The sequence below is a fragment of the Lycorma delicatula genome, chromosome 1, assembly GCF_047948215.1.
Source record: "Lycorma delicatula isolate Av1 chromosome 1, ASM4794821v1, whole genome shotgun sequence".
NCBI classification, from domain to species: domain Eukaryota; kingdom Metazoa; phylum Arthropoda; class Insecta; order Hemiptera; family Fulgoridae; genus Lycorma; species Lycorma delicatula.
This window is the reverse complement of record NC_134455.1, coordinates 390,472,386-390,491,701: the sequence shown is the minus strand read 5'-3', so window position 1 is coordinate 390,491,701 and position 19,316 is coordinate 390,472,386. Positions and strand designations below refer to the sequence as shown.

Sequence of the window (19,316 nt, the reverse complement as noted above, 5' to 3'; positions counted from 1 at the left end):
AGGTCCGATCGGCCACGAAATTAAAACCACATTGAAAATAAAAAAATTTTATTTGTAACAAGTACTTACATAGTTACACTATTTATCTACATAGTCGCCACTCTGATTTAGACATTTGTTGTAGCGTGGGACCAACTTTCCAATACCCTCATCATAGAACGGAGCCGCCTCTATTTTTAGCCATGTTTCTACACTGGTCTGCAGTTCATGTCTGTGCCAAAATGTTGTCCTCCTAGCCAGCGTTTCATGTGAGCAAAGAGGTGAAAATCGGATGGAGCCAAGTCCGGGCTGTATGGTGGGTGATCAAACACTTCCCAATGAAAACGCTACAGGGGCTTCTTTGTTACAGCTGCAGTGTGCAACCAAGCATTATCATGGAGAAAGACAATGCCTGATGACAACATTCCTTTCCACCTATTCTGAATTCCCCTTTGTAGACATTTGAATGAATCGCTCAATACAGAAATTGTGAATCGATGATTTTCTCGAATTGCTCTGAATATTAGTACTTATAAACAAAAAATTGGACTGTTACTGAGTGTCCTTCATTAAAGAAAATGGCCACAAATACCCCCTCTCAAGCCATTCAGATAAAACGGGGTGGTGTGCTGTCCAGCAGCATTGCCTTCATCCTTGATAATGCTCGCCCACACTCAGCTACAGCAACTTCAGATATGCTTTAACAGTTTGGCCTTTTCAGCATCCACCAGATAGCCCTGACTTGGCACGTAGTGATTATCATTTATTCCCAAAGTCAAAGAGTTTTTAGGAGGTAGGTACTTTCAAGATGATGATGACCTGAAAGATGGGATAAATGGTTTAATAACTTAGCAGCAGAAGTGTACAATAAAGGTATAGAGAAAATGGTACCACGCTGTGACAAGTTTTTGATTATCTGTGGTGACATTGTTGAAACAGAGTTTAAGAATTTCTGTAAATATAAAATAAAAATTGTTTAATTAATTTTTATCTTGATTTTTGTAGTTCAAAACACTCTTTACTTTGTGGATGATCATAATATATATGTATTTATTAAGGATACAAAACTTCAGTAAAAATTATAATATAGCATATAACATTTATATTTACATTGAGGTTTTTTTAATAGATGACAACTTTTTAGGCTACAAGATTCAAAATGCAGCACCATTATCTGAAGCAGCTGGTGAACTTAAATACATTTTGAAAAGTAATGACAATTTCAATGAAGTCAATATAACTTATAGTAACGGAAATCCAGTTATTTCTACTAACCATAAAGATAAAGGTCAATGTAACATATTCTTTCTAAATGGTTTAGTAGACAAAAGTACTGAACTTATCAGGTATGTGTACAGGATTATATGGTGATAGTGTTTTATTATTAATATGAGATATAAATATAAATGATTTTAATTGATAATCAGAATGATGGAGGCTAATTTTCTTACGACTCAGCTGGGAGGATAAATTAACGATATGTTCAAGATTTGGCTCTTGGCTGGTTTAATAGTTTTTATCAATCACAGTTTCTTTTAATTACTTACACTTTCTTAGGATTTTCTACAAAAACCTATCAGGGTCAAAAATCTTATGAATTCTTTTGTTTCTTAACACAAAACCTGATTCCAGTTGATTAATGATTTATATTTTTAATAAACCTAATTGTTAGTTTTACTCTACTAATCAGTTTTAAACAATATGACATGCTGCGAAATGGCATAGTTTTTGTCACGAACAAGAAAACAGTTATTAAGAAAATTAATGATGAATTGTTTTTCAAATTCCTTCTTCACTCAGCCTTGTTGATTTATCAAACTAACAAATTTGTCATTGAATGAATAATGAATGAATTGACAACTCTAGTGGTAGCTCAACAGCAGTAACTTTCGCTTATGCATCAATCGTACAAAAGATTGTAAAACAATTTAATGTTCTTTTTTTCTTTAGTAAAATGTATGTAATAGTGACTCTTTAGAGCAAAATCTGAGTAAGTTACACTCTTAGTTATGTTTAATTATATCCTACTAAATTTGTTTAATCAGTCAGCATTTCTAAAAAACTTTCATTAATCTTCAAAGTTGCATTCCATATTTCCTTACTTAATTTTTTAAACTAATTATTACATCTTTATCTTAAATTTATAAATTAATAAAAGTTTTTGAAATATAACATGTTCAATATTATCTATTTGTTAATTATTACCAAATTTTGTGTACACAAGTATTAATTTTTGATTTCTTAGCAATACTAATTAATATAACTATTATTAATAAGCACTACTTGCTGTAAATCACTCAAGAGTAAATCTCATAATCTTTCAGTGATGCTTTATTATTATAATCAGATGTAAGTGTATATGATTTTAATTTATAATCAGCATTATGGTGGTTAATTAGTACACTATCTTTCAGTGTAGTAATTTAAGGGCACTTGCACAAAAAAAATTGATATTTGTTTTGCATTTTTAAATTCTTCTACTTCTGTTTAATTTAATATATGTAACACATGATATTTGAGTGAAGATTTCTACTGCAAAAATATTTAAAAAGACAGTTTTACATTATACTTTCTTTGATTTAGTCACTTATTTTGTGGCAACTGAATTTTTTGTAGCTGGATTTCCTTTCCTGCTCACATGTGTGTTACTTTTGAGTTGTTCAGGTTTTGTTTTGTATGTTCTATGAGTTGTGAATGTTTGTTGATTTTTGTGGTAACTGATAAAGTTTTAGTGCAATACAGTTAGTTATTTTGATTTTTCTTGTACATTTTCATTTCTGTTATTGTAATTTATAGGTAAACAAGCCTAGTTTGTTTTCTTAAAACAATGCTCAGAATTAAGAAATTCAACAACCGTAAAAATGTCGGAAAGAAAGCGAAGGAAAATACTGTTTGTAGATGACTGGTTCCAAAAGAAAAGCTGAGGTAAACTTAGAAGATATTCAATCAGAACATATTCAGTTTCGATGATGAGTAACCCTTTATCAGAAATATGTGTATGCAAATTATGCCAATTCCCCAAAATTTATCTGCCGACTAATTATTGTTGATGAAATAAAAATCTTATTATGGTTTAGCTACTTTAAGAAACACCAGTAGGGAAAATGACATGAAATGTGCTATTTGAACTGAGTATTTCCACTTGTCATCTACTAATGAAGAACCTAGCCACAGTTTGATGATGAGTCATGTAAATGTGTAATATGTAAATATGTCGTTCAGCTAAACTACTATATGACCACAGTAAACGTACACACCTACCAAAACAGTAATGCAGGAAATTAAACCGATACTGGCTTTCAAATCCAGTCCTGCTGCAAAAATGTCTGCCTTGTGGTACGCAGAATGCAAGTGAGTCTTTGAACAATATTATCTGATCAAGAATACCAAAAATGTATTTGTACGTAGGAGTACTCTGGAATTTGGTGTTTATGTTGTTGTAACTGGGAACATGACAAAATGTTTAATATTTGAAAAGGTAGCTTAAATCCTGGGGAGAACTGTCAGAGTTTCCAAACATTTTGATGAAACTCGTATCAGGGAGGCTGAGAGGGATATACAAGAAATTTAAAAAAATGCAGACAGAGTCTTCAGCAGAAAAGAAAATTTGCAATTAGTCTTCAGCTATGAGAACACTACGAAGAGCAGGAGGATTCTGATAACCCTTCTTATAGTGCTGGTATGCACTGACACTTTTTTCATTCTCAGGTGAGTCCCCAGTCCAATCTTTAGAGTTGATTTCCCAAAAATCTTGTATTTTAATCTTTAAGTACACTTTTCTCAACAACCAGAAAAAGTATTTGAACAATTCTTTTTGCACTTTTTTAAAGAAAACAGATTTCTTTAACACTATGGAAACTGATTTTCAAATAACATGTTACAAAACTTTAAATAACTATTTCTCTTTTGGGCACAGGAAAAACACAAGTAATTATAGTAAAAATTTAAAAAAATATGAAACACTAAAATAAAACCAAATCCATAGCATTGAACAAAACCCTGTAAAAAATGAAGCAAAGAAAGTCCTATGCAGTTATCTTTTCTGGTTTTCTGAAAAAGTGTACCGAAATATAGACAATTAACCTTGTATGTATAGGACTGAGCAAGTGCCCTTAACTTTCAGTGTAAGTTAACAGAACAGCTGCTTCAGTCCCTTTCGTTTAACCTACCAAATTATTTAGAGTAAAACATGGATTTTTTTACCTTATTTAAACAATGCTGTGAACTTTACTGTTTCTATTCTGATCTTTATTCAAATCAAAAAAAATTGATGTGGACCCACATGACTTCCTTATACGCCTATTAAATTACATTTACATTTTTTTTTTTTTTTTTAAAGAAAAGTACATAAACTTTTATTTTATTAATAACTTTTGATATGTTTTCATTTTTTTTATTATTAAATTATTATTTATTGTACATTTTTTTAATTTTACAACCAGAGGTTAATAATATTAATATATTTAAATTAAAAAAAGTTAAAATAAAAAGTAGATGAAGTCTGATTCAAACTAATGTGCCTTCCCCTTGTAAGAAATATTTCATTAATTAAAATTTTATTTTTCCAATAATCTAATTTTTTTTTATTTTGGGCTTTTTTGAACACTTTTGGTTCAGTCGATTGCAATCAAAAGGGGAGGTGCACAACTAGATTTTATAACAGTCCTTAACCCAAAATTTCAACATCCTATGGTTAATTGTTTTTGAGTTATGTGAAACACATACGTACGTACAGACATCACGCCAAAACTAATAAAAATGGATTCAGAAATGGTCAAAATTGATATTTTCATTGAAATCTGAAAATCATAATTTTTCACATTCACAGTACTCCTTACTTCATACAAGGAAGTAAAAACTCAAATTTATTTACCATTGTAAAGATGTACATTTCAAATTATATTGACTCTCCTGTTTGTTAGATGATCGATAAAAATAAAGATTATAAACTAAATGAATGATTTTAATTAGGGAAAACATAATGACTTATTAAATTTGGAAATATTCCTCTTCACTAACCTAACTACGGAATGAATTCTATTATAAATTTTACTACAGTTATATTTACCTGCTGAAAATCGTAAATGTTTATTGATGAAATATATATATATATATAAAAGAATTAAATATATATAAGAGGTTGATAATTGCTTTAGAAAATATATGCTTTTATAAAGTTAATAATTTAAGAATACTGATATAAAAACTAAATGTTTAAAAATTAAGATTTTTTTCTTTCTTCAGTGGATGTGGAGTGAAGTCTGCTTTATTTTTTATTAGAAGTGAATGAACTAAATATGTTAGAATAACTATTACTAGAACTTGGTAACTGTATTTTCGTAAATGAAAATATGTTGATTCTTGAGAAATTGAGTAAAGGTGCGAGTAAGGATGAGATATTTAAAGTTAGAAATAAGTAATGCATTTTTAATGATGTACTTTTATGAAATTTAAAAAGTGAATAAATAAATAAGTAATGATTACTCAGAATATTTAAATTAATAATTTTTTTTACAGTACATTTTTAAAACTTGATAGCAGAGTACAAGATGTAATAGTAGTTGTAAAAAAATGGATGACTCTTACAAATTTCATTAGTTCAGATAAACTATCTGGATATGCTGTAACATGGATGGTATTATTTTATTTAATGCAAGATGAAAACCCCATCATACCTCCAGTTATTGTTTTACGAACAAATATTGATGCTAATAACAAAACATTTATAACAGGTAATTAAAAAAATATACAGGCTGATTCAGGAACAAAGAGAAATAATTTGGAAACTGATTCTAGAGCTTGAAATAAGAAAAAATGTTCATACATACATTTGTCCGAAAACACTTTATTATCAAGTTATGGCTAGCAAGACTTTGCCAGTGAATCAGTTCTCTGGTGAAATAAGATTGTACTGAAATTTGTAAGTCATTTCAAGGGATAAACTTGAAAAACACATTTTTTTAGGTTTCAAGTATAATAACTTTGTTAGGTTTCAAGTATAATAACTTTGTTAAATGACTAATAAATTTGTAAATTCTATTTATCAAAACTTGTAGACAATTTCATTCTGAGAAAATTGTTGTACTATAGTCTAAAAAAAACAAAAAAAAGTAATTAACTTTTATTATTAAAAACAACAGAGAACAAAATGTTATGTTATAAAGAAAAATTTTATGAATTTGTAAGAATTATAAACAGCTGTTTTTAGTTCAATAAATTTAGATCTTTGAAAAATTAAGTTGGCAACACTAACTGTACGCTTCAAAATTAATTTGAATTCAACTCGTTGTCATAAAATTGTGGTTACTTATTAATCAACACTAGGCGGTTTAGTTGTTTTTGATATAATTTTGAATATGTTTAATTACTTTTCAGAAAAACGTTGTGGAGTTTTTGTGTTTGTTGTTCTCTAAATTGAATTCACATTTTCACAATTGAATCTGAATTTAAAAAATTGGAATTCAGCTTTGAATTCTTTGATTTGAAAAATACACTATCTTTTCAGTCATACAGAATAAGTTTTAATTGAATAATTTTTGTGTACAGCTTTTGTGACAGAAGTGCTCCAGCTGTGGTGGAGCAATACCGATGAAGTTATCCTGGATGAGAAGTTCCAAACTATAAAGTATTACGCTTCCCAGTGCTCTTGTTTCATTTGAACATCAGCTGTTACTTGGTGATGAAAGAGAAAATATTCTTCTGGTGGTACAGCATAGTCCTATAACAAGCTTGCACAGAATTCTACATGACTCAACATACCACAAAGTAGAGTATGAAGGACTTTACATGGTCACAAACTGTGTCTTTATCATGTTCAGAACGTTCTACACCTCCAGCTTGGTGACCATGCCAAACAACTGCAGCTTTGTCAATGGGTTAACAATAATTACCTCTTAATTCTGTTCATACTATTTTCGGAATAAACTACCCATAATGACATAAAAACATAGAGAATTCACATCAGTGGTCTGAAGAAAACCCACATACTGTAGTCGAATCAAATTTTCAGCAACAATTTTCGGTGAACATTTGGTGTGATATGATCAACCACCAAATAATAGGTTCTTCCATACTAGAAAAATGTGTCATGGGGAGAAATTATCTGAAATTTTTAACAATGAATTTCTTGCAGTGCTTGAAAATTTGTCATTGGTGAAACAAATTGAAATGTATTATCAATTGATACTATAGCAAACATATTTCATGAATGAAGAAAACAATTCTTAGATAAAAAAATTTACTGGTAAATGGATTGGATTTTGAGGACCAAAGATTGGCCACCTAGATCTCTGGACCGTACTCCCTTAGATTACTGTTTAAGGGGATAGATGAAATACGATGTATACAAAAAAAGAGTAGACACAACTGATGAACTGATTGCTTGCATTTTCATTGCTGCTGAAGATATCACATTCCTTGTTGTCGACAGAAAATGTAAAGAAAAAGTTGAAAAGTACATCGATATCAGTGGTGGAATTTTCTAATATTTATTGCAAATTAATATAGTATAAACCAGTGAGTGAGTTTTTCTTAAAAAAGTATTTTAAGTTTTCAAAAATCTAAATTTGTTGTACTGTTTTAATTTTTACAAATTCATAACAATTTTGTTTTTTTTTAATAGACTCTTAAATCAGTTTTCTCAGAATTAATTTTCTACAAGTTCTGATAATAAAATTTACAATTTATTAATCATTTAACAACAAAGTTATTGTAATTCAAACGTGTTTTTGTCAGAATTTTTCTATTTTATGTTGGATATCTTGAAAATTATGTGAGCTACTGTTCTGGGACCTGTTTTGTTCAATTTTTCAGGTCAATAAGCATATGAAACTTCAAGTTTAACCCTTATATAATGCTAAAAAAACCTCACTATGACCTCATTTCACCAGGGGAACTAAAATCCAGGTGAAATGTTTAGTTAACCATAACTTGATAATGAAGCATTTTCAGACATATGTTTGTATGAAATATTTTCCTCATTTTAAGCTCTAGAATCAGTTCCCAAATTATTTCCCTTTCCTCCTAACTTATACTATATATACTAGTATATATGTACACTATACTTGTATATACATTATATATTATATATATATATATATGTGTGTGTATGTGTGTGTGTATAATATATTGCAATGTAATTATCTTGTTATATCATAATACCGTAAAATAACAACTATATTTTCAGTGACAAACTTAAGGTAAATTTAGATACTTTTCTAGAGTTAAGATGTTAACAATGCCAGCTAAAAAAATTGGTAGTGAAAGGTTAACTCCTTTTATGTTTAAACAAAAATTTTGAAAATTAGGTAGGTTAAAAAGTTATTATGATGGACAATTGCCCTATCAAATAGAAAATTGTCAATTACAGAAAGGCCATCAGAAAGTTATGCAATTCAGTTTCTTTTTTTTACTCATTTTTTGTTTACATGAACAGTATAACATACTATGGATTAGTTTACTGTGTTAGATAGTTTACTACGTAAATATGTTACTATGTATAGTTTATTAAACTATAGTAGATAGTTTACTATGAATTACGATGCGGAAGTGTACCACCGAGTTAATTGTTTGCAATTACTTGATTGGTTGTCAGCAGAATTTTATAAATGAGGTGACATTTAAAAAAATAAAAGCTTAATAAATTTTATAATAATTAAAAATTTGATAAAACAAATAATTACAAATATATTGAAGATTAAAAAATTAAGGTAGCCGCCATTTTGAAATTTTTGAAGATGCTGTTTTTAAAATTTTTTATTTTGTATAATAAGACACTAGTCTTAGATTTCCCAAATGTAATTAAAGTAGAGAACCATACCCGTTCCTGAGAAATAATTTTTTTTTTTTGAAAATCACAAAATGGCATTCAGAAGGAAAACAAAGCAAAATAGATCTTAGGTCGACATGAACTTTTTTTTTTGTTCATTTTGGTGTCCTGAATCAATATCTGAAGTTCAGGGAATATCCTGGAACACTCTGCATAAATATATATATATATATATATTTTTAAATAAATGTTTTAAAGGAAACAGTAAAAAAACCAAATTTATCAAAAACCAAGATAAGAATAAGTATTTATATTGAGCAATTCACAATGCTGTACACTAATAGCAGAACAATCACTGAGACAGATTTTATGTTTAAAGATTAAGTAATGCTTATATTTAATGTATGTGCTGAAAGACAGACTGGAAATTATGAGCGACATCAGAAATGGTTCAATATGTCAGCAATGGTACATACAAGATCATTACAAGTACTTTGTAATGATCTTATCTGTAAAAGAAGTCATCTTCTTTCAAAAAACTTTACTAGAGTTCCTGAGAAATGCAGACTTTCAGGTTTCTTTCTATTAGAAAGAAAGCACAGTACTCATCTGATAAACTTTACATAACCCAAGAAGTATTTCTTTAGAAATACATTGTTGCAATAGTAATTCTTTCTAACAAATCTGGTTAACAAATCTGGAATCTAGTTAGTTCTCAATGCCAATCAGTCTTCATGATTTCAGTCTAGGATGAGTTTGCCCTACTTCATCTTTGAACAGTGTTACTATACTCACATCAAAATGCAAGTTGCCATAAGTAATTTGCTTTCATCAGTAAATTTCAATTGTAAGAACTCCCTGCAATGATTAGAATTCAATTATATACACATTGAAGTTTAAAACAACCATCTAAACACCCATGTGTTACACTGTGCAATGATTAGTAACTTCATACTTCTATATAATATTTCTATAATACTTCTATATAATAGAAAGGCAATATACAAGAGATTTTATTTAGATTTATCTGTTATAACTCGGTCCATGTGAAATTAATGTTTCCTTTAAGTGATTAAATTTCTACACGAGATACACCATTTGTTCTGTTAAAAATGTTAAATTTTCTTTTGTTGTGGTATATCTTTTAATAAAATTTGTCTACAGGATGGGACTGCCGATTTACACAAGATGTATGATCTCTACCTAAGTCAGACAATAGAAGAACAGTAGCACAATTAGTGTATGGTTTTTTTAAATATTACTCTTACAGAGACAATTGCCAGTTGGTTCATTGTCCATTAACTGGAGAATTAATTAGAAAGAAAGATATAGTTGAACTTCATTTACCACCTCCATATAGAACATATAAGTTCAACTTATTACGAAATATTATAAAGGAAAAATTCCTAATTACCAATGGATTATGTGTACAAGATCCTATTCAATTGAACTGTAATTTAACTTATACATTACAAGAAAATGAATTATATAATTTCTGGGGGTTATGTAAGGAAACATTTACATTGTGGAAGCCATTGATTGCAAATCAGAATCAACATTCACCAAGAATTGTGAAAAGTAAATCAAGAAATCCCCGTCCTCTAATGCAAGCAAATGTTAATTTACGTAGAAGCAGATCAAGAGTTAATTTCCGTAGAAGCACAGAAGACATTACTGATTTTCTGTAAAACAAAATTTTACGCCTTTAAAAATTTTCCATATATTTAGGCTTGATAACTTCACAAAATAAAGGCTTATATAAATTATCCAACTTAGTCAGGTCAACCATCAAACCAAATTGTATTGTATGTAGGTCTTTAATACAACTGGAGTAGTTGTCCTTCTACATCAAGGCAGTAAGTAGATAGAATCACCCACCAATTCTCCCTATTGTTAAAGTGATGTTAGTAAGAGTTGTCTGACGAACCGGCCAACTTCACTCAATATTGAAACATCAATGTGATCATGTCATTCAGAAAATTTGAATTTAATTTTCAATTTTACTTTTCAAATCATTAATCGGAAAGTGATAAAATGAGTATGACAGCAACAAATTTTTGCAACTTTTGAACTGTAATAAAACTTATATACATCTGTGAAATATATCTTCACTTACTGAGATGTACTGACAACAGAGATCTAATGAAAGATGCTTAACAAAATCTACTTAATTTTTTTTTTAGATTAATAAAAATGCCAACTCAAAATATTCAGAAGAAACTTTAGCTATATATTTCCCTTATGATCCAAGATATTAGCTGTGATGACATAGCTACTCTTAATTTTGTTTTAATAAACGGTCAAGCTAAGTAGTAATTTCCTGAAACACTCATTGTCCATTTTTAGAATTATTCTAAAATTGCTTGCTACTAACTCTGGCAATAAATTTGTGTAGCTGAAACTCTTCCCATTTAACCACTTTTTGTCCAAATTGATAGTTTCTTCCTTGAAACTGAAATAAAGTTTAAAGTAGTAGATGCGACTCCAATCTTTTGTAATGTAGACAGAGCCAGAGGTATAGTGAACATCTAATAAACACACACACTGCAAGTACTTATTGTCATTATCGATCCATTGCAAAATCTCAGTTGCAAAGGCACCACGACGAGGGCCATCATCTGGCTGTAGATATTGTAATATCTGAACTTTATACACATGCAACCTTAGTTTCTTGTGTAAAACGTTTTGCACGTTGCCCAGGGAATCCCTGGTTCACGAGATGCACAATGATTAGATTCAGAAAGGTTATGTAGAAATGCTTGCTGCACAACCTCAACCTTCTCTTCACTAATGGATGGCTGCCCTGTTCACAGAACGTCGACTAGACTTCCATTCTGCTTAAATTTTGCATACCATGCAAATGATACTCTTACTATCAGGTGCTGGTCTTCCATATTCCCTTCTAAAATCGGTGATTTCAACTCGTGATACCACAACACATATTGCACTTTCTCCTGGATTGACACCACTTTATAAAAAAATTGATCACAGTACCCTCTACTCTGCCTTTACCTGTAACAAACTAATGTAAAAAAAAAATTGATAATTTTTTTCTTTCTTCTGCCACAAACCGCAAAACTGTTACTGTAATAGTTCTTTTGTAATAAATTTTTATATTCATGGAAAGACTTTATGGACACCCTGTATTTTAAAGTATTCATCAAAACTATTTTATATTATATTAAGTGTGTTATCTCATATTTGGTATGTTCAATTTATTAATTTTTTTCTAATTACACATAAAGCCAAGGTATCCAGCTCAGGCAGATTTTTGTTTTTATTGGTGCCTAAATATTTTGATCTCAACAATTGTGCATTGTTTTTTCTTCACTTTGCTCTTATGACCTCTCATACATGCACAAGTGAATACATTTTTATAACTTTTTCCATACTCCCTTAAAGTTCTATCTTCAGTACTTCCTTTATCCACTAACCTGGATTAGGCACTGAGGATCACAGACTTCCCTTTTCCTAAGATCTATAGATTCTTCTAACTCTGCCTGTTACCTTCCCTCGACTAATCTTTGTTCTTTTCAATTTCTGATGGTATTAGAGGACTCTAGGGATCAGTAATTCATTTCACTGGCATAATAGAAAAGCATTTTCTCTCTACTGGCAAAAAATTTTAGTACCCAGGAGTTGGTGCCTTCATCGTATGTAAAGCCTAAAATGAATGTTTTTCCTTCATTTAATTCATTTAATTCAAGTGTGTTAATTTTTCTTTGATTTTATTGTCAATATGTTTCAAAGTTAACACTTTGGTACAGAATTTATGAGTAAAAGTAATTAAACAGAATTAAGTTAACACTAACTAGAATAGGGTTTGCACCCTACAAGAATAAAAAAATAGATAAAAGACAGTGAAAAGAAAATTCTTGTTGACAAGTAAAAAAACAAGAGAATATATACGATTACCAATTTTTTTCAAAAAGTCAGGATTCTATTTACTTTTTTTTAATGCATGAGGTAATGAAGAATATCCTGAGCTTTATTCTGATAAAAATATGGAAAACTCATTTTTAAAATTAAGTTTTCTGCTAGTAAGGATAATTTTTTTACTTATCCCATCAAAAGCTGTTAAGTATAATTATTTAATTTATAACTATTTTTGTAATTATCTAATAACAGAATCTCTTTACTTAAATCAAGAACTAATCTTTACAATTCGCTGCATAAATTGGATAATTTATTACAATTGAGTTGTTCCATGCATGCATACATATTGCTTACAATGTGCATCACGAAAAGGTTCACTAACAAGGGTCAGTAGGAAGCAGATTACGAATGTAATTATATAATATTTGGCCCAAAAATTGTGTAAAAATGACTTAACAGTTTCTTTTAAGTATAATAATGTAAGCATCAATATTCTTAATCTGATTTCTTGAATTTAACCGATGAAAATAGACTGATGATTCTCCAAAATACTTGCATAACAATTTTGTTTGTATAACAATACATAGAAAAGTAACTACTTACAGTTCATCAATAAATTGTCTCTATATATAAATGGTGAGACAATCAGAGAAGTATCACCTATAAGGTACGGTATGTGGCCATTAATATATTGTTCTGTTTGATCGTATGTGTGTTTGGCATGCCAGTTATTTACTAAAAACTATGTAAATAAAAATTTGTTTCTCCAACAAAAACTAAGTGAACATTTGTGCCTACATAAAATTTAATCATAAATAAATAACATTGTGCAGTATATAGATTTTTTCATGGCAGGTAACCAAAGGATTAAATGAATTCAACACTTCAACTTAAAAGTATATTTAGTATATACTTATATTTAGTATATACTGTATATACAGTATATTTAAAAGTAAAATTATTGACTGATAGTTACACTTAACATAAAATAGTAACATAAATTGTATAGCCTGTAAAATAACAATTATTTCTACTTATCAGGTTCTGAACCACTTCCATCAAAGACACCAAATGAAACAGGGTAACAATCTAATGAGGATAAATTAATCACAGCTAATGTCTTTGAGTCTGCAAATCGAGGCACACATACCAGTCTAGTTTTATGAACACCACCATCATCTATAAAAATAGAATTAATACAGTTACAAAAACTAAAATATTACAATTTTTTTGGTTTACAATCCATAATCACCAAATACTTTCTATGTGTGTTTAGAGTTTTAGTATTTCTCTGTAATGGTTCTCTTCAACATCTTGGCTATCCACTTTTGTTTTCAAATTCCTTAGATTACATGATGTGACCAATAAATGGATCTCTTAATTTTATAATATTTTTCCTAATAAAGATACTGTAAAATATATGAAAAACACATAATAGATAATGATAAAGAAAAGATCAAAATAAAATAGGTCAATTGAAAAAGAAAAATATAGAAATAATCTTGTAATGAATCAGATTGATTACTTTGTTGGAAATAACTGAAAAAGTAATTAATATAATGTAACCATGTTAAAAAGGAATTGTGGAAAAATAAAGATGAAACATGATGAGGCAAAGCCCAGGAAGAACCAAAAAGAAGACAAACCAATATGGAAATTAATAATGAGGATGAAATTGAAGTTTGTTCTGCAACATTCCAATGAAGGCAAAGTAGCAGTAGGAAAATAATGAGTGAATGGCCATCTAGCTAACATGTTCCAAGTTCATGTTTCCCCTGGAAACTTGAAATATGAATAAAATAATGAATACAAAATGGAGAAAATAATTTGCTCAGTGGAAACATTCTAATTTGAACTTATTTGATTTAAAACTTCAGCTTAACCAAAATAAAACATGAGCCTGCTCTGGGTAGCCACTCAAGTAATATGTATACAACATGCAAGTATAACCTATAAAAGTAACTTTACTTTGAATAATATTAACTCAAATATAATTAATGAATTAATTTAACTTAAAAAATCAACATCATAGCTTAGTCAAATTATATACTTGAAAAACATTGAGTTAACGTGGTTATTCTAGGTAGATAAAAATAATATTACAGTGATTAAATATTTTAAAAATTGAGAGATTTTAAATCCAAAAAGATTCTCATAAAAAAACTTAGAGGTTGAAAGGTTCAAGTTAAAAATAAAATGCTAATTTATTAAAAATTACTAACCATTAATGAATGGCTAAATTACCATACCAATGGTGTGGGTAATTAGGCGGCTAATAACCATACCAATCATAACCACTTTTATGAATTTTAAAACTGAAAAATAATATTTATATCACTTAACTTTTTGCTCTCATATTTCAGTGCACAGTATGAATATATATATATATATATATATATATATATATATATATATATATATATATATATTACTTTATATAACAAATGTGGTTTTTGCAGCCTCATACAGATTTTAATAAATGCTACTAAGAATTCCAGAATGCTTCATTGAATATTTATAATAAACTTTACTTTCCCATCTAGATAGCGCTATAGCTCTAGAAGGGAAACTACTTGGTCAGATTACTTCTGTATATGGGGCGTTGATGCCATTAAATTTTCATTTTAAAAGGTCAAGGGGGTGAGACTGTGGAGCAAGGTCACCCTAAGTATATTGAGATTTCACCTATTTAACAACATATTTTTCTTAGGCACATTTGTTAACAATTAAAAAATAACATTGCAAAAAAATATTTTGCAAGATCACACCACACCAAAAAATGCTGTTGAAGTCATCTGCTATGCTTTGACGTCACAGATGAGCAGTAGAATTAAATAAATGAATAATATTTACAACCTTAAGGGGATTCATTCAGCCTGGCTGGATCTACTCTAACCTGGTGTGTTTAGTCTCGCAGCTATACCAGCCTGCCAACTGTACAAGTGAAATTTATTCTTTGTAAGATGGAAATTTACATTAGTTTGGTTAATACCACCACACCTGCATGAATTAAGTACAGTATGCACGCATACTTTAGTTAGAATCACTGAATTAAATAAATGAAAAAATATTACATTTAAATAAAATTATAATTTTAAATTAAGTTGTGTGTGCAAGCCATGCATCAGAAACAATCCACAGTTGTAGGGCTTTTCCAGAATGCATCTTTAGCCATATGATGGGAAAGCCCTATAAGTGCTAACAGTTTTTTTTTTTTAATTTAATTGACAATAACGAACTAGTAATCGATTTAAATTTTAGTAAAAGAAAAATACTTTTCCAATAGGGTTCACATTCCCTCCAGAACTCCACTTAAAAATCACTTCTTAAAATTTACCAAAGATCATCCAGAAAGCAAGTTCCAAAGGGCTAATTAAAAGATCAAGAACATTCTATAATGTAAAATTTTTATTGCTCTGAAGTACAAATCTTATTTTACTTTTTCACATAGTTCCCTTCATTATTGAGGCACTTACTACAGCAGGACACCAGAAGTTACATCCCTTTATCATAAAATGATGCCACCTGTGATGCAAGTCACATACTGACAACTTGTTTGACATTATAGTGATGGAACTGTGAAGGAAGGTTTTAAGATACAATAATGGGTGATAGTCACTTCGTGTAAGGTTCAGATTGTAAGGGGAATAAAATTATTGAACTATTCCTAGTCGAAGGCCATGAGAAACTTATGTTGTAGCAGCAAGGTGAAGATAATTTACTCTAATATAAGCAGTTACTTTAATACAGATTTGAATATTATATAGTGGATACCAGTGTTCATTGGTGGTTCTTTCTTTCTTTTTCCTGTTTAGCCTCTGGTACCTACCGTTTAGATAATTCTTTAGAGGATGAATGAGGATGATATGTAATGAGTGTAAGTGAAGTGTAGTCTTGTACATTCTCAGGTCGACCATTCCTGAGATGTGTGGTTAATTGAAACCCAACCACCAAAGAACACCGGTATCCACGATCTAGTATTCAAATCCATGTAAAAATAACTGGGCTTTACTAGGACTTGAACGCTGTAACTCTCGACTTCCAAATCAGCTGATTTGGGAAAACGCATTAACCACTAGACCAACCCGGTGGGTTCATTGGTGGTTGGGTTTCAATTAACCACACATCTCAGGAATGGTCGACCTGAGACTGTACAAGACTAAACTATTTACATTCATTCATACATATCATCCTTTGAAGTAATACCTTACGGTAGTTTTGGAGGCTAACAGAAAAATAGAGCAAGGTGAAGTTGTGTTGTCATGAAGTAAGCTACATTACTTGGCCAGAATAGCATTGAAATTTTTTCAGTGTTAAGCAATGGACATCACTATTGATTGTGCAGCCTTGAGGCGAATTCAACAAGCTAAACCTCTTTATTGCCCCAAAACAATATACATATGATCTTCCAAGTGGAAAACAATGAGTTTGTCTTTCTGGGTAATAAAGTGTGTTGCCACATTCCGTAGAATGTAGTTTCATTTCAGGTGTAATGTGTGACAACCATGTTTCTTCCCTAGTTAACACTTGAATAAATTGTTCTGTATAAAGTTAAAAATTCCAACATGTTGCCCAACTATTTCATTTTGTGATTTTCCGTGACCATCTTAGACACCTAAAATGCACATAGTTTTGATAATTCAATCTCTCATAAACAATTTTAGACAGAAGCAATAGTGAAATTTCTGAAAAACGTATGAAAAGAGATTGGTTACATTCATCATTGTGCATGTTATTGCATTCTTCACTAAATAATTGCAACCACCTCCACATCATGGAATTATTCATTGTACTTTTTCCATAAACGTTGCAAATTTGATAGTGAATTTCAACCAGTTTAATGTTCCTTGCATTCAAGAAGCAGATCAGAGACCAAATTTTGCATTGGGTAACTAGATTTCCTTAAACATTATAAAAACATAGTAAGAAGTGTACAGATTAGACAACTGAATAAAAATGGCATCAATCCCTTCATAACATATCAGGTGACTCAGCACGCATGTGATTGTAGAATCATGATCACAGCACTGAAGCATCCATATTTAGAAATGGAACTTACTTTCTGGATATAACTTGTACCATTTTACATTGTATCACAAAATTAAAATTGTTAGAATTAACATTAAAACAACAGTTGGGTTCTAAAATATACTTACTACAATTAACATCAATGATTTTAGTCTCAAACTTAGGTTGATTTCCAGCAAAATAAATATCAGGTTGGGAATCCAATATAAAAGGATCATCATCATAGTACGGATAACAACCTACAAAAAATAATTCACAATTTACAAATATATAATACAAATAAACTTGAACCAAAAAGTATTTTCAACAAAATGATTAATGTATTTAAGTAATAAAAGTCAATGTAATAATAGTAGGGTCAATGCAGTAGTTTTACTTTGGGCAGGATAATGGTAAACAATGGTTTCAGCCGACAAAGGGTAGATGAACCTCCAGAGATGGCTGGACAATAAACGCAGGAAATTGGGGTATGAATTGATAAAGTTCCTTACCAGTCACAGTTGTTTTAAAGCATATGTGTGAGCATGGATGTAGAGACCCTCTGCAGTATGAGATTATTGTAGGGAAAGGACACTGCAGAACACACGTGTTCATGTACTACCAGTTCCTGGAGGATAAAAAAGCATTCTGGAGAGAATTCAGGGTAGTTACCCCATAAAACATCATGGGAACTATGTTATAGATTGTACGGGATAGCACATATGGTATCCATAATATAGGTCAAGATCATCTATACAACAATGGCAGAGAAAGTACAGGGGTGAATAATTTCCCTGGAATCTCCTTGAGGCTGCGTTTATATTAAAGCAGGTCCAGCCCCAAGAAGTAACTAAGAAAAAAAGGGGTAGGTAAACAGCATGATGATTTTGCTCTATACCTCAAATATTTCAAGTAGCAAAATGGAAAATAAAGTGACAATTGCTGAAACCACATTTAAAAAAACAATTCCAATAAATCACTGAAGCTAAACAACATTGGTTTTAGTTTTGTTGCACGATGCTATTAACATTTATTGATGAAAGATGCTCAAACAGTTAGCAACCTGTCAACTTCTGCAAATCGTTACAGAGTCTGTACACTTAAAAATCAAGAACCACTGGGATAATCTGAATGGTACTTATATCATTGAACTTAGTGGTCTTTTAAAATGTAAATTTATCAAGATAACTTCATTGGATGTCAGTAAAACTTAAACAGAATGTTACATTTACAGCTATTTTTCATGTTTCAATATTTTGAGTTACTAATAAAATAATGCTCTATAAGAAATAGTTAAGCTGTATAGGACAAATGAGTAAAATTATAAAGATTATTTATTTTAATATCTCATTCATCAAAACTTTCACTGATATTAGGAATTAGCTATTTAACATAAAATTTTATTGTTCAATGATTTTTGTAAATAAATGAGTATGGTAATTCTTCTAAGTACTTGCAAGGTTTAATAAAAAAAAATATGGAACATTTTTAAATTTTCCATGCTGTTTAAGTCCAATTGTCAGGTATTTTTTTGTTGGTATACTTGTCCCTAACTAATATTTACATTGGTAGCCATACTGGATGCTTAGTTTATTTTTGGCTTTTGAAAAGGCTACACATCTTTTTATAAGGTCAGTGTTTTTTAACTTGTGGAAAAATTGAGCAAAGAATTTACGTTAAAGTTTGC

General features: G+C 29.9%; 1 protein-coding gene across 1 annotated transcript in view; it reads left to right on the top strand.

Annotated features, from left to right (window-relative positions):
* Positions 1-863: 863 nt before the first annotated feature.
* The window catches only part of LOC142317993 (methyl farnesoate epoxidase-like), a 36,972-nt gene continuing 18,519 nt past the window's right edge, over positions 864-19,316 (top strand). The window contains exons 1-3 of the mRNA XM_075354527.1: positions 864-933; positions 1,109-1,325; positions 5,497-5,711. Coding sequence (XP_075210642.1) covers positions 864-933; positions 1,109-1,325; positions 5,497-5,711 — 502 coding nt within the window. The remainder of the gene's footprint in view (positions 934-1,108; positions 1,326-5,496; positions 5,712-19,316) is intronic.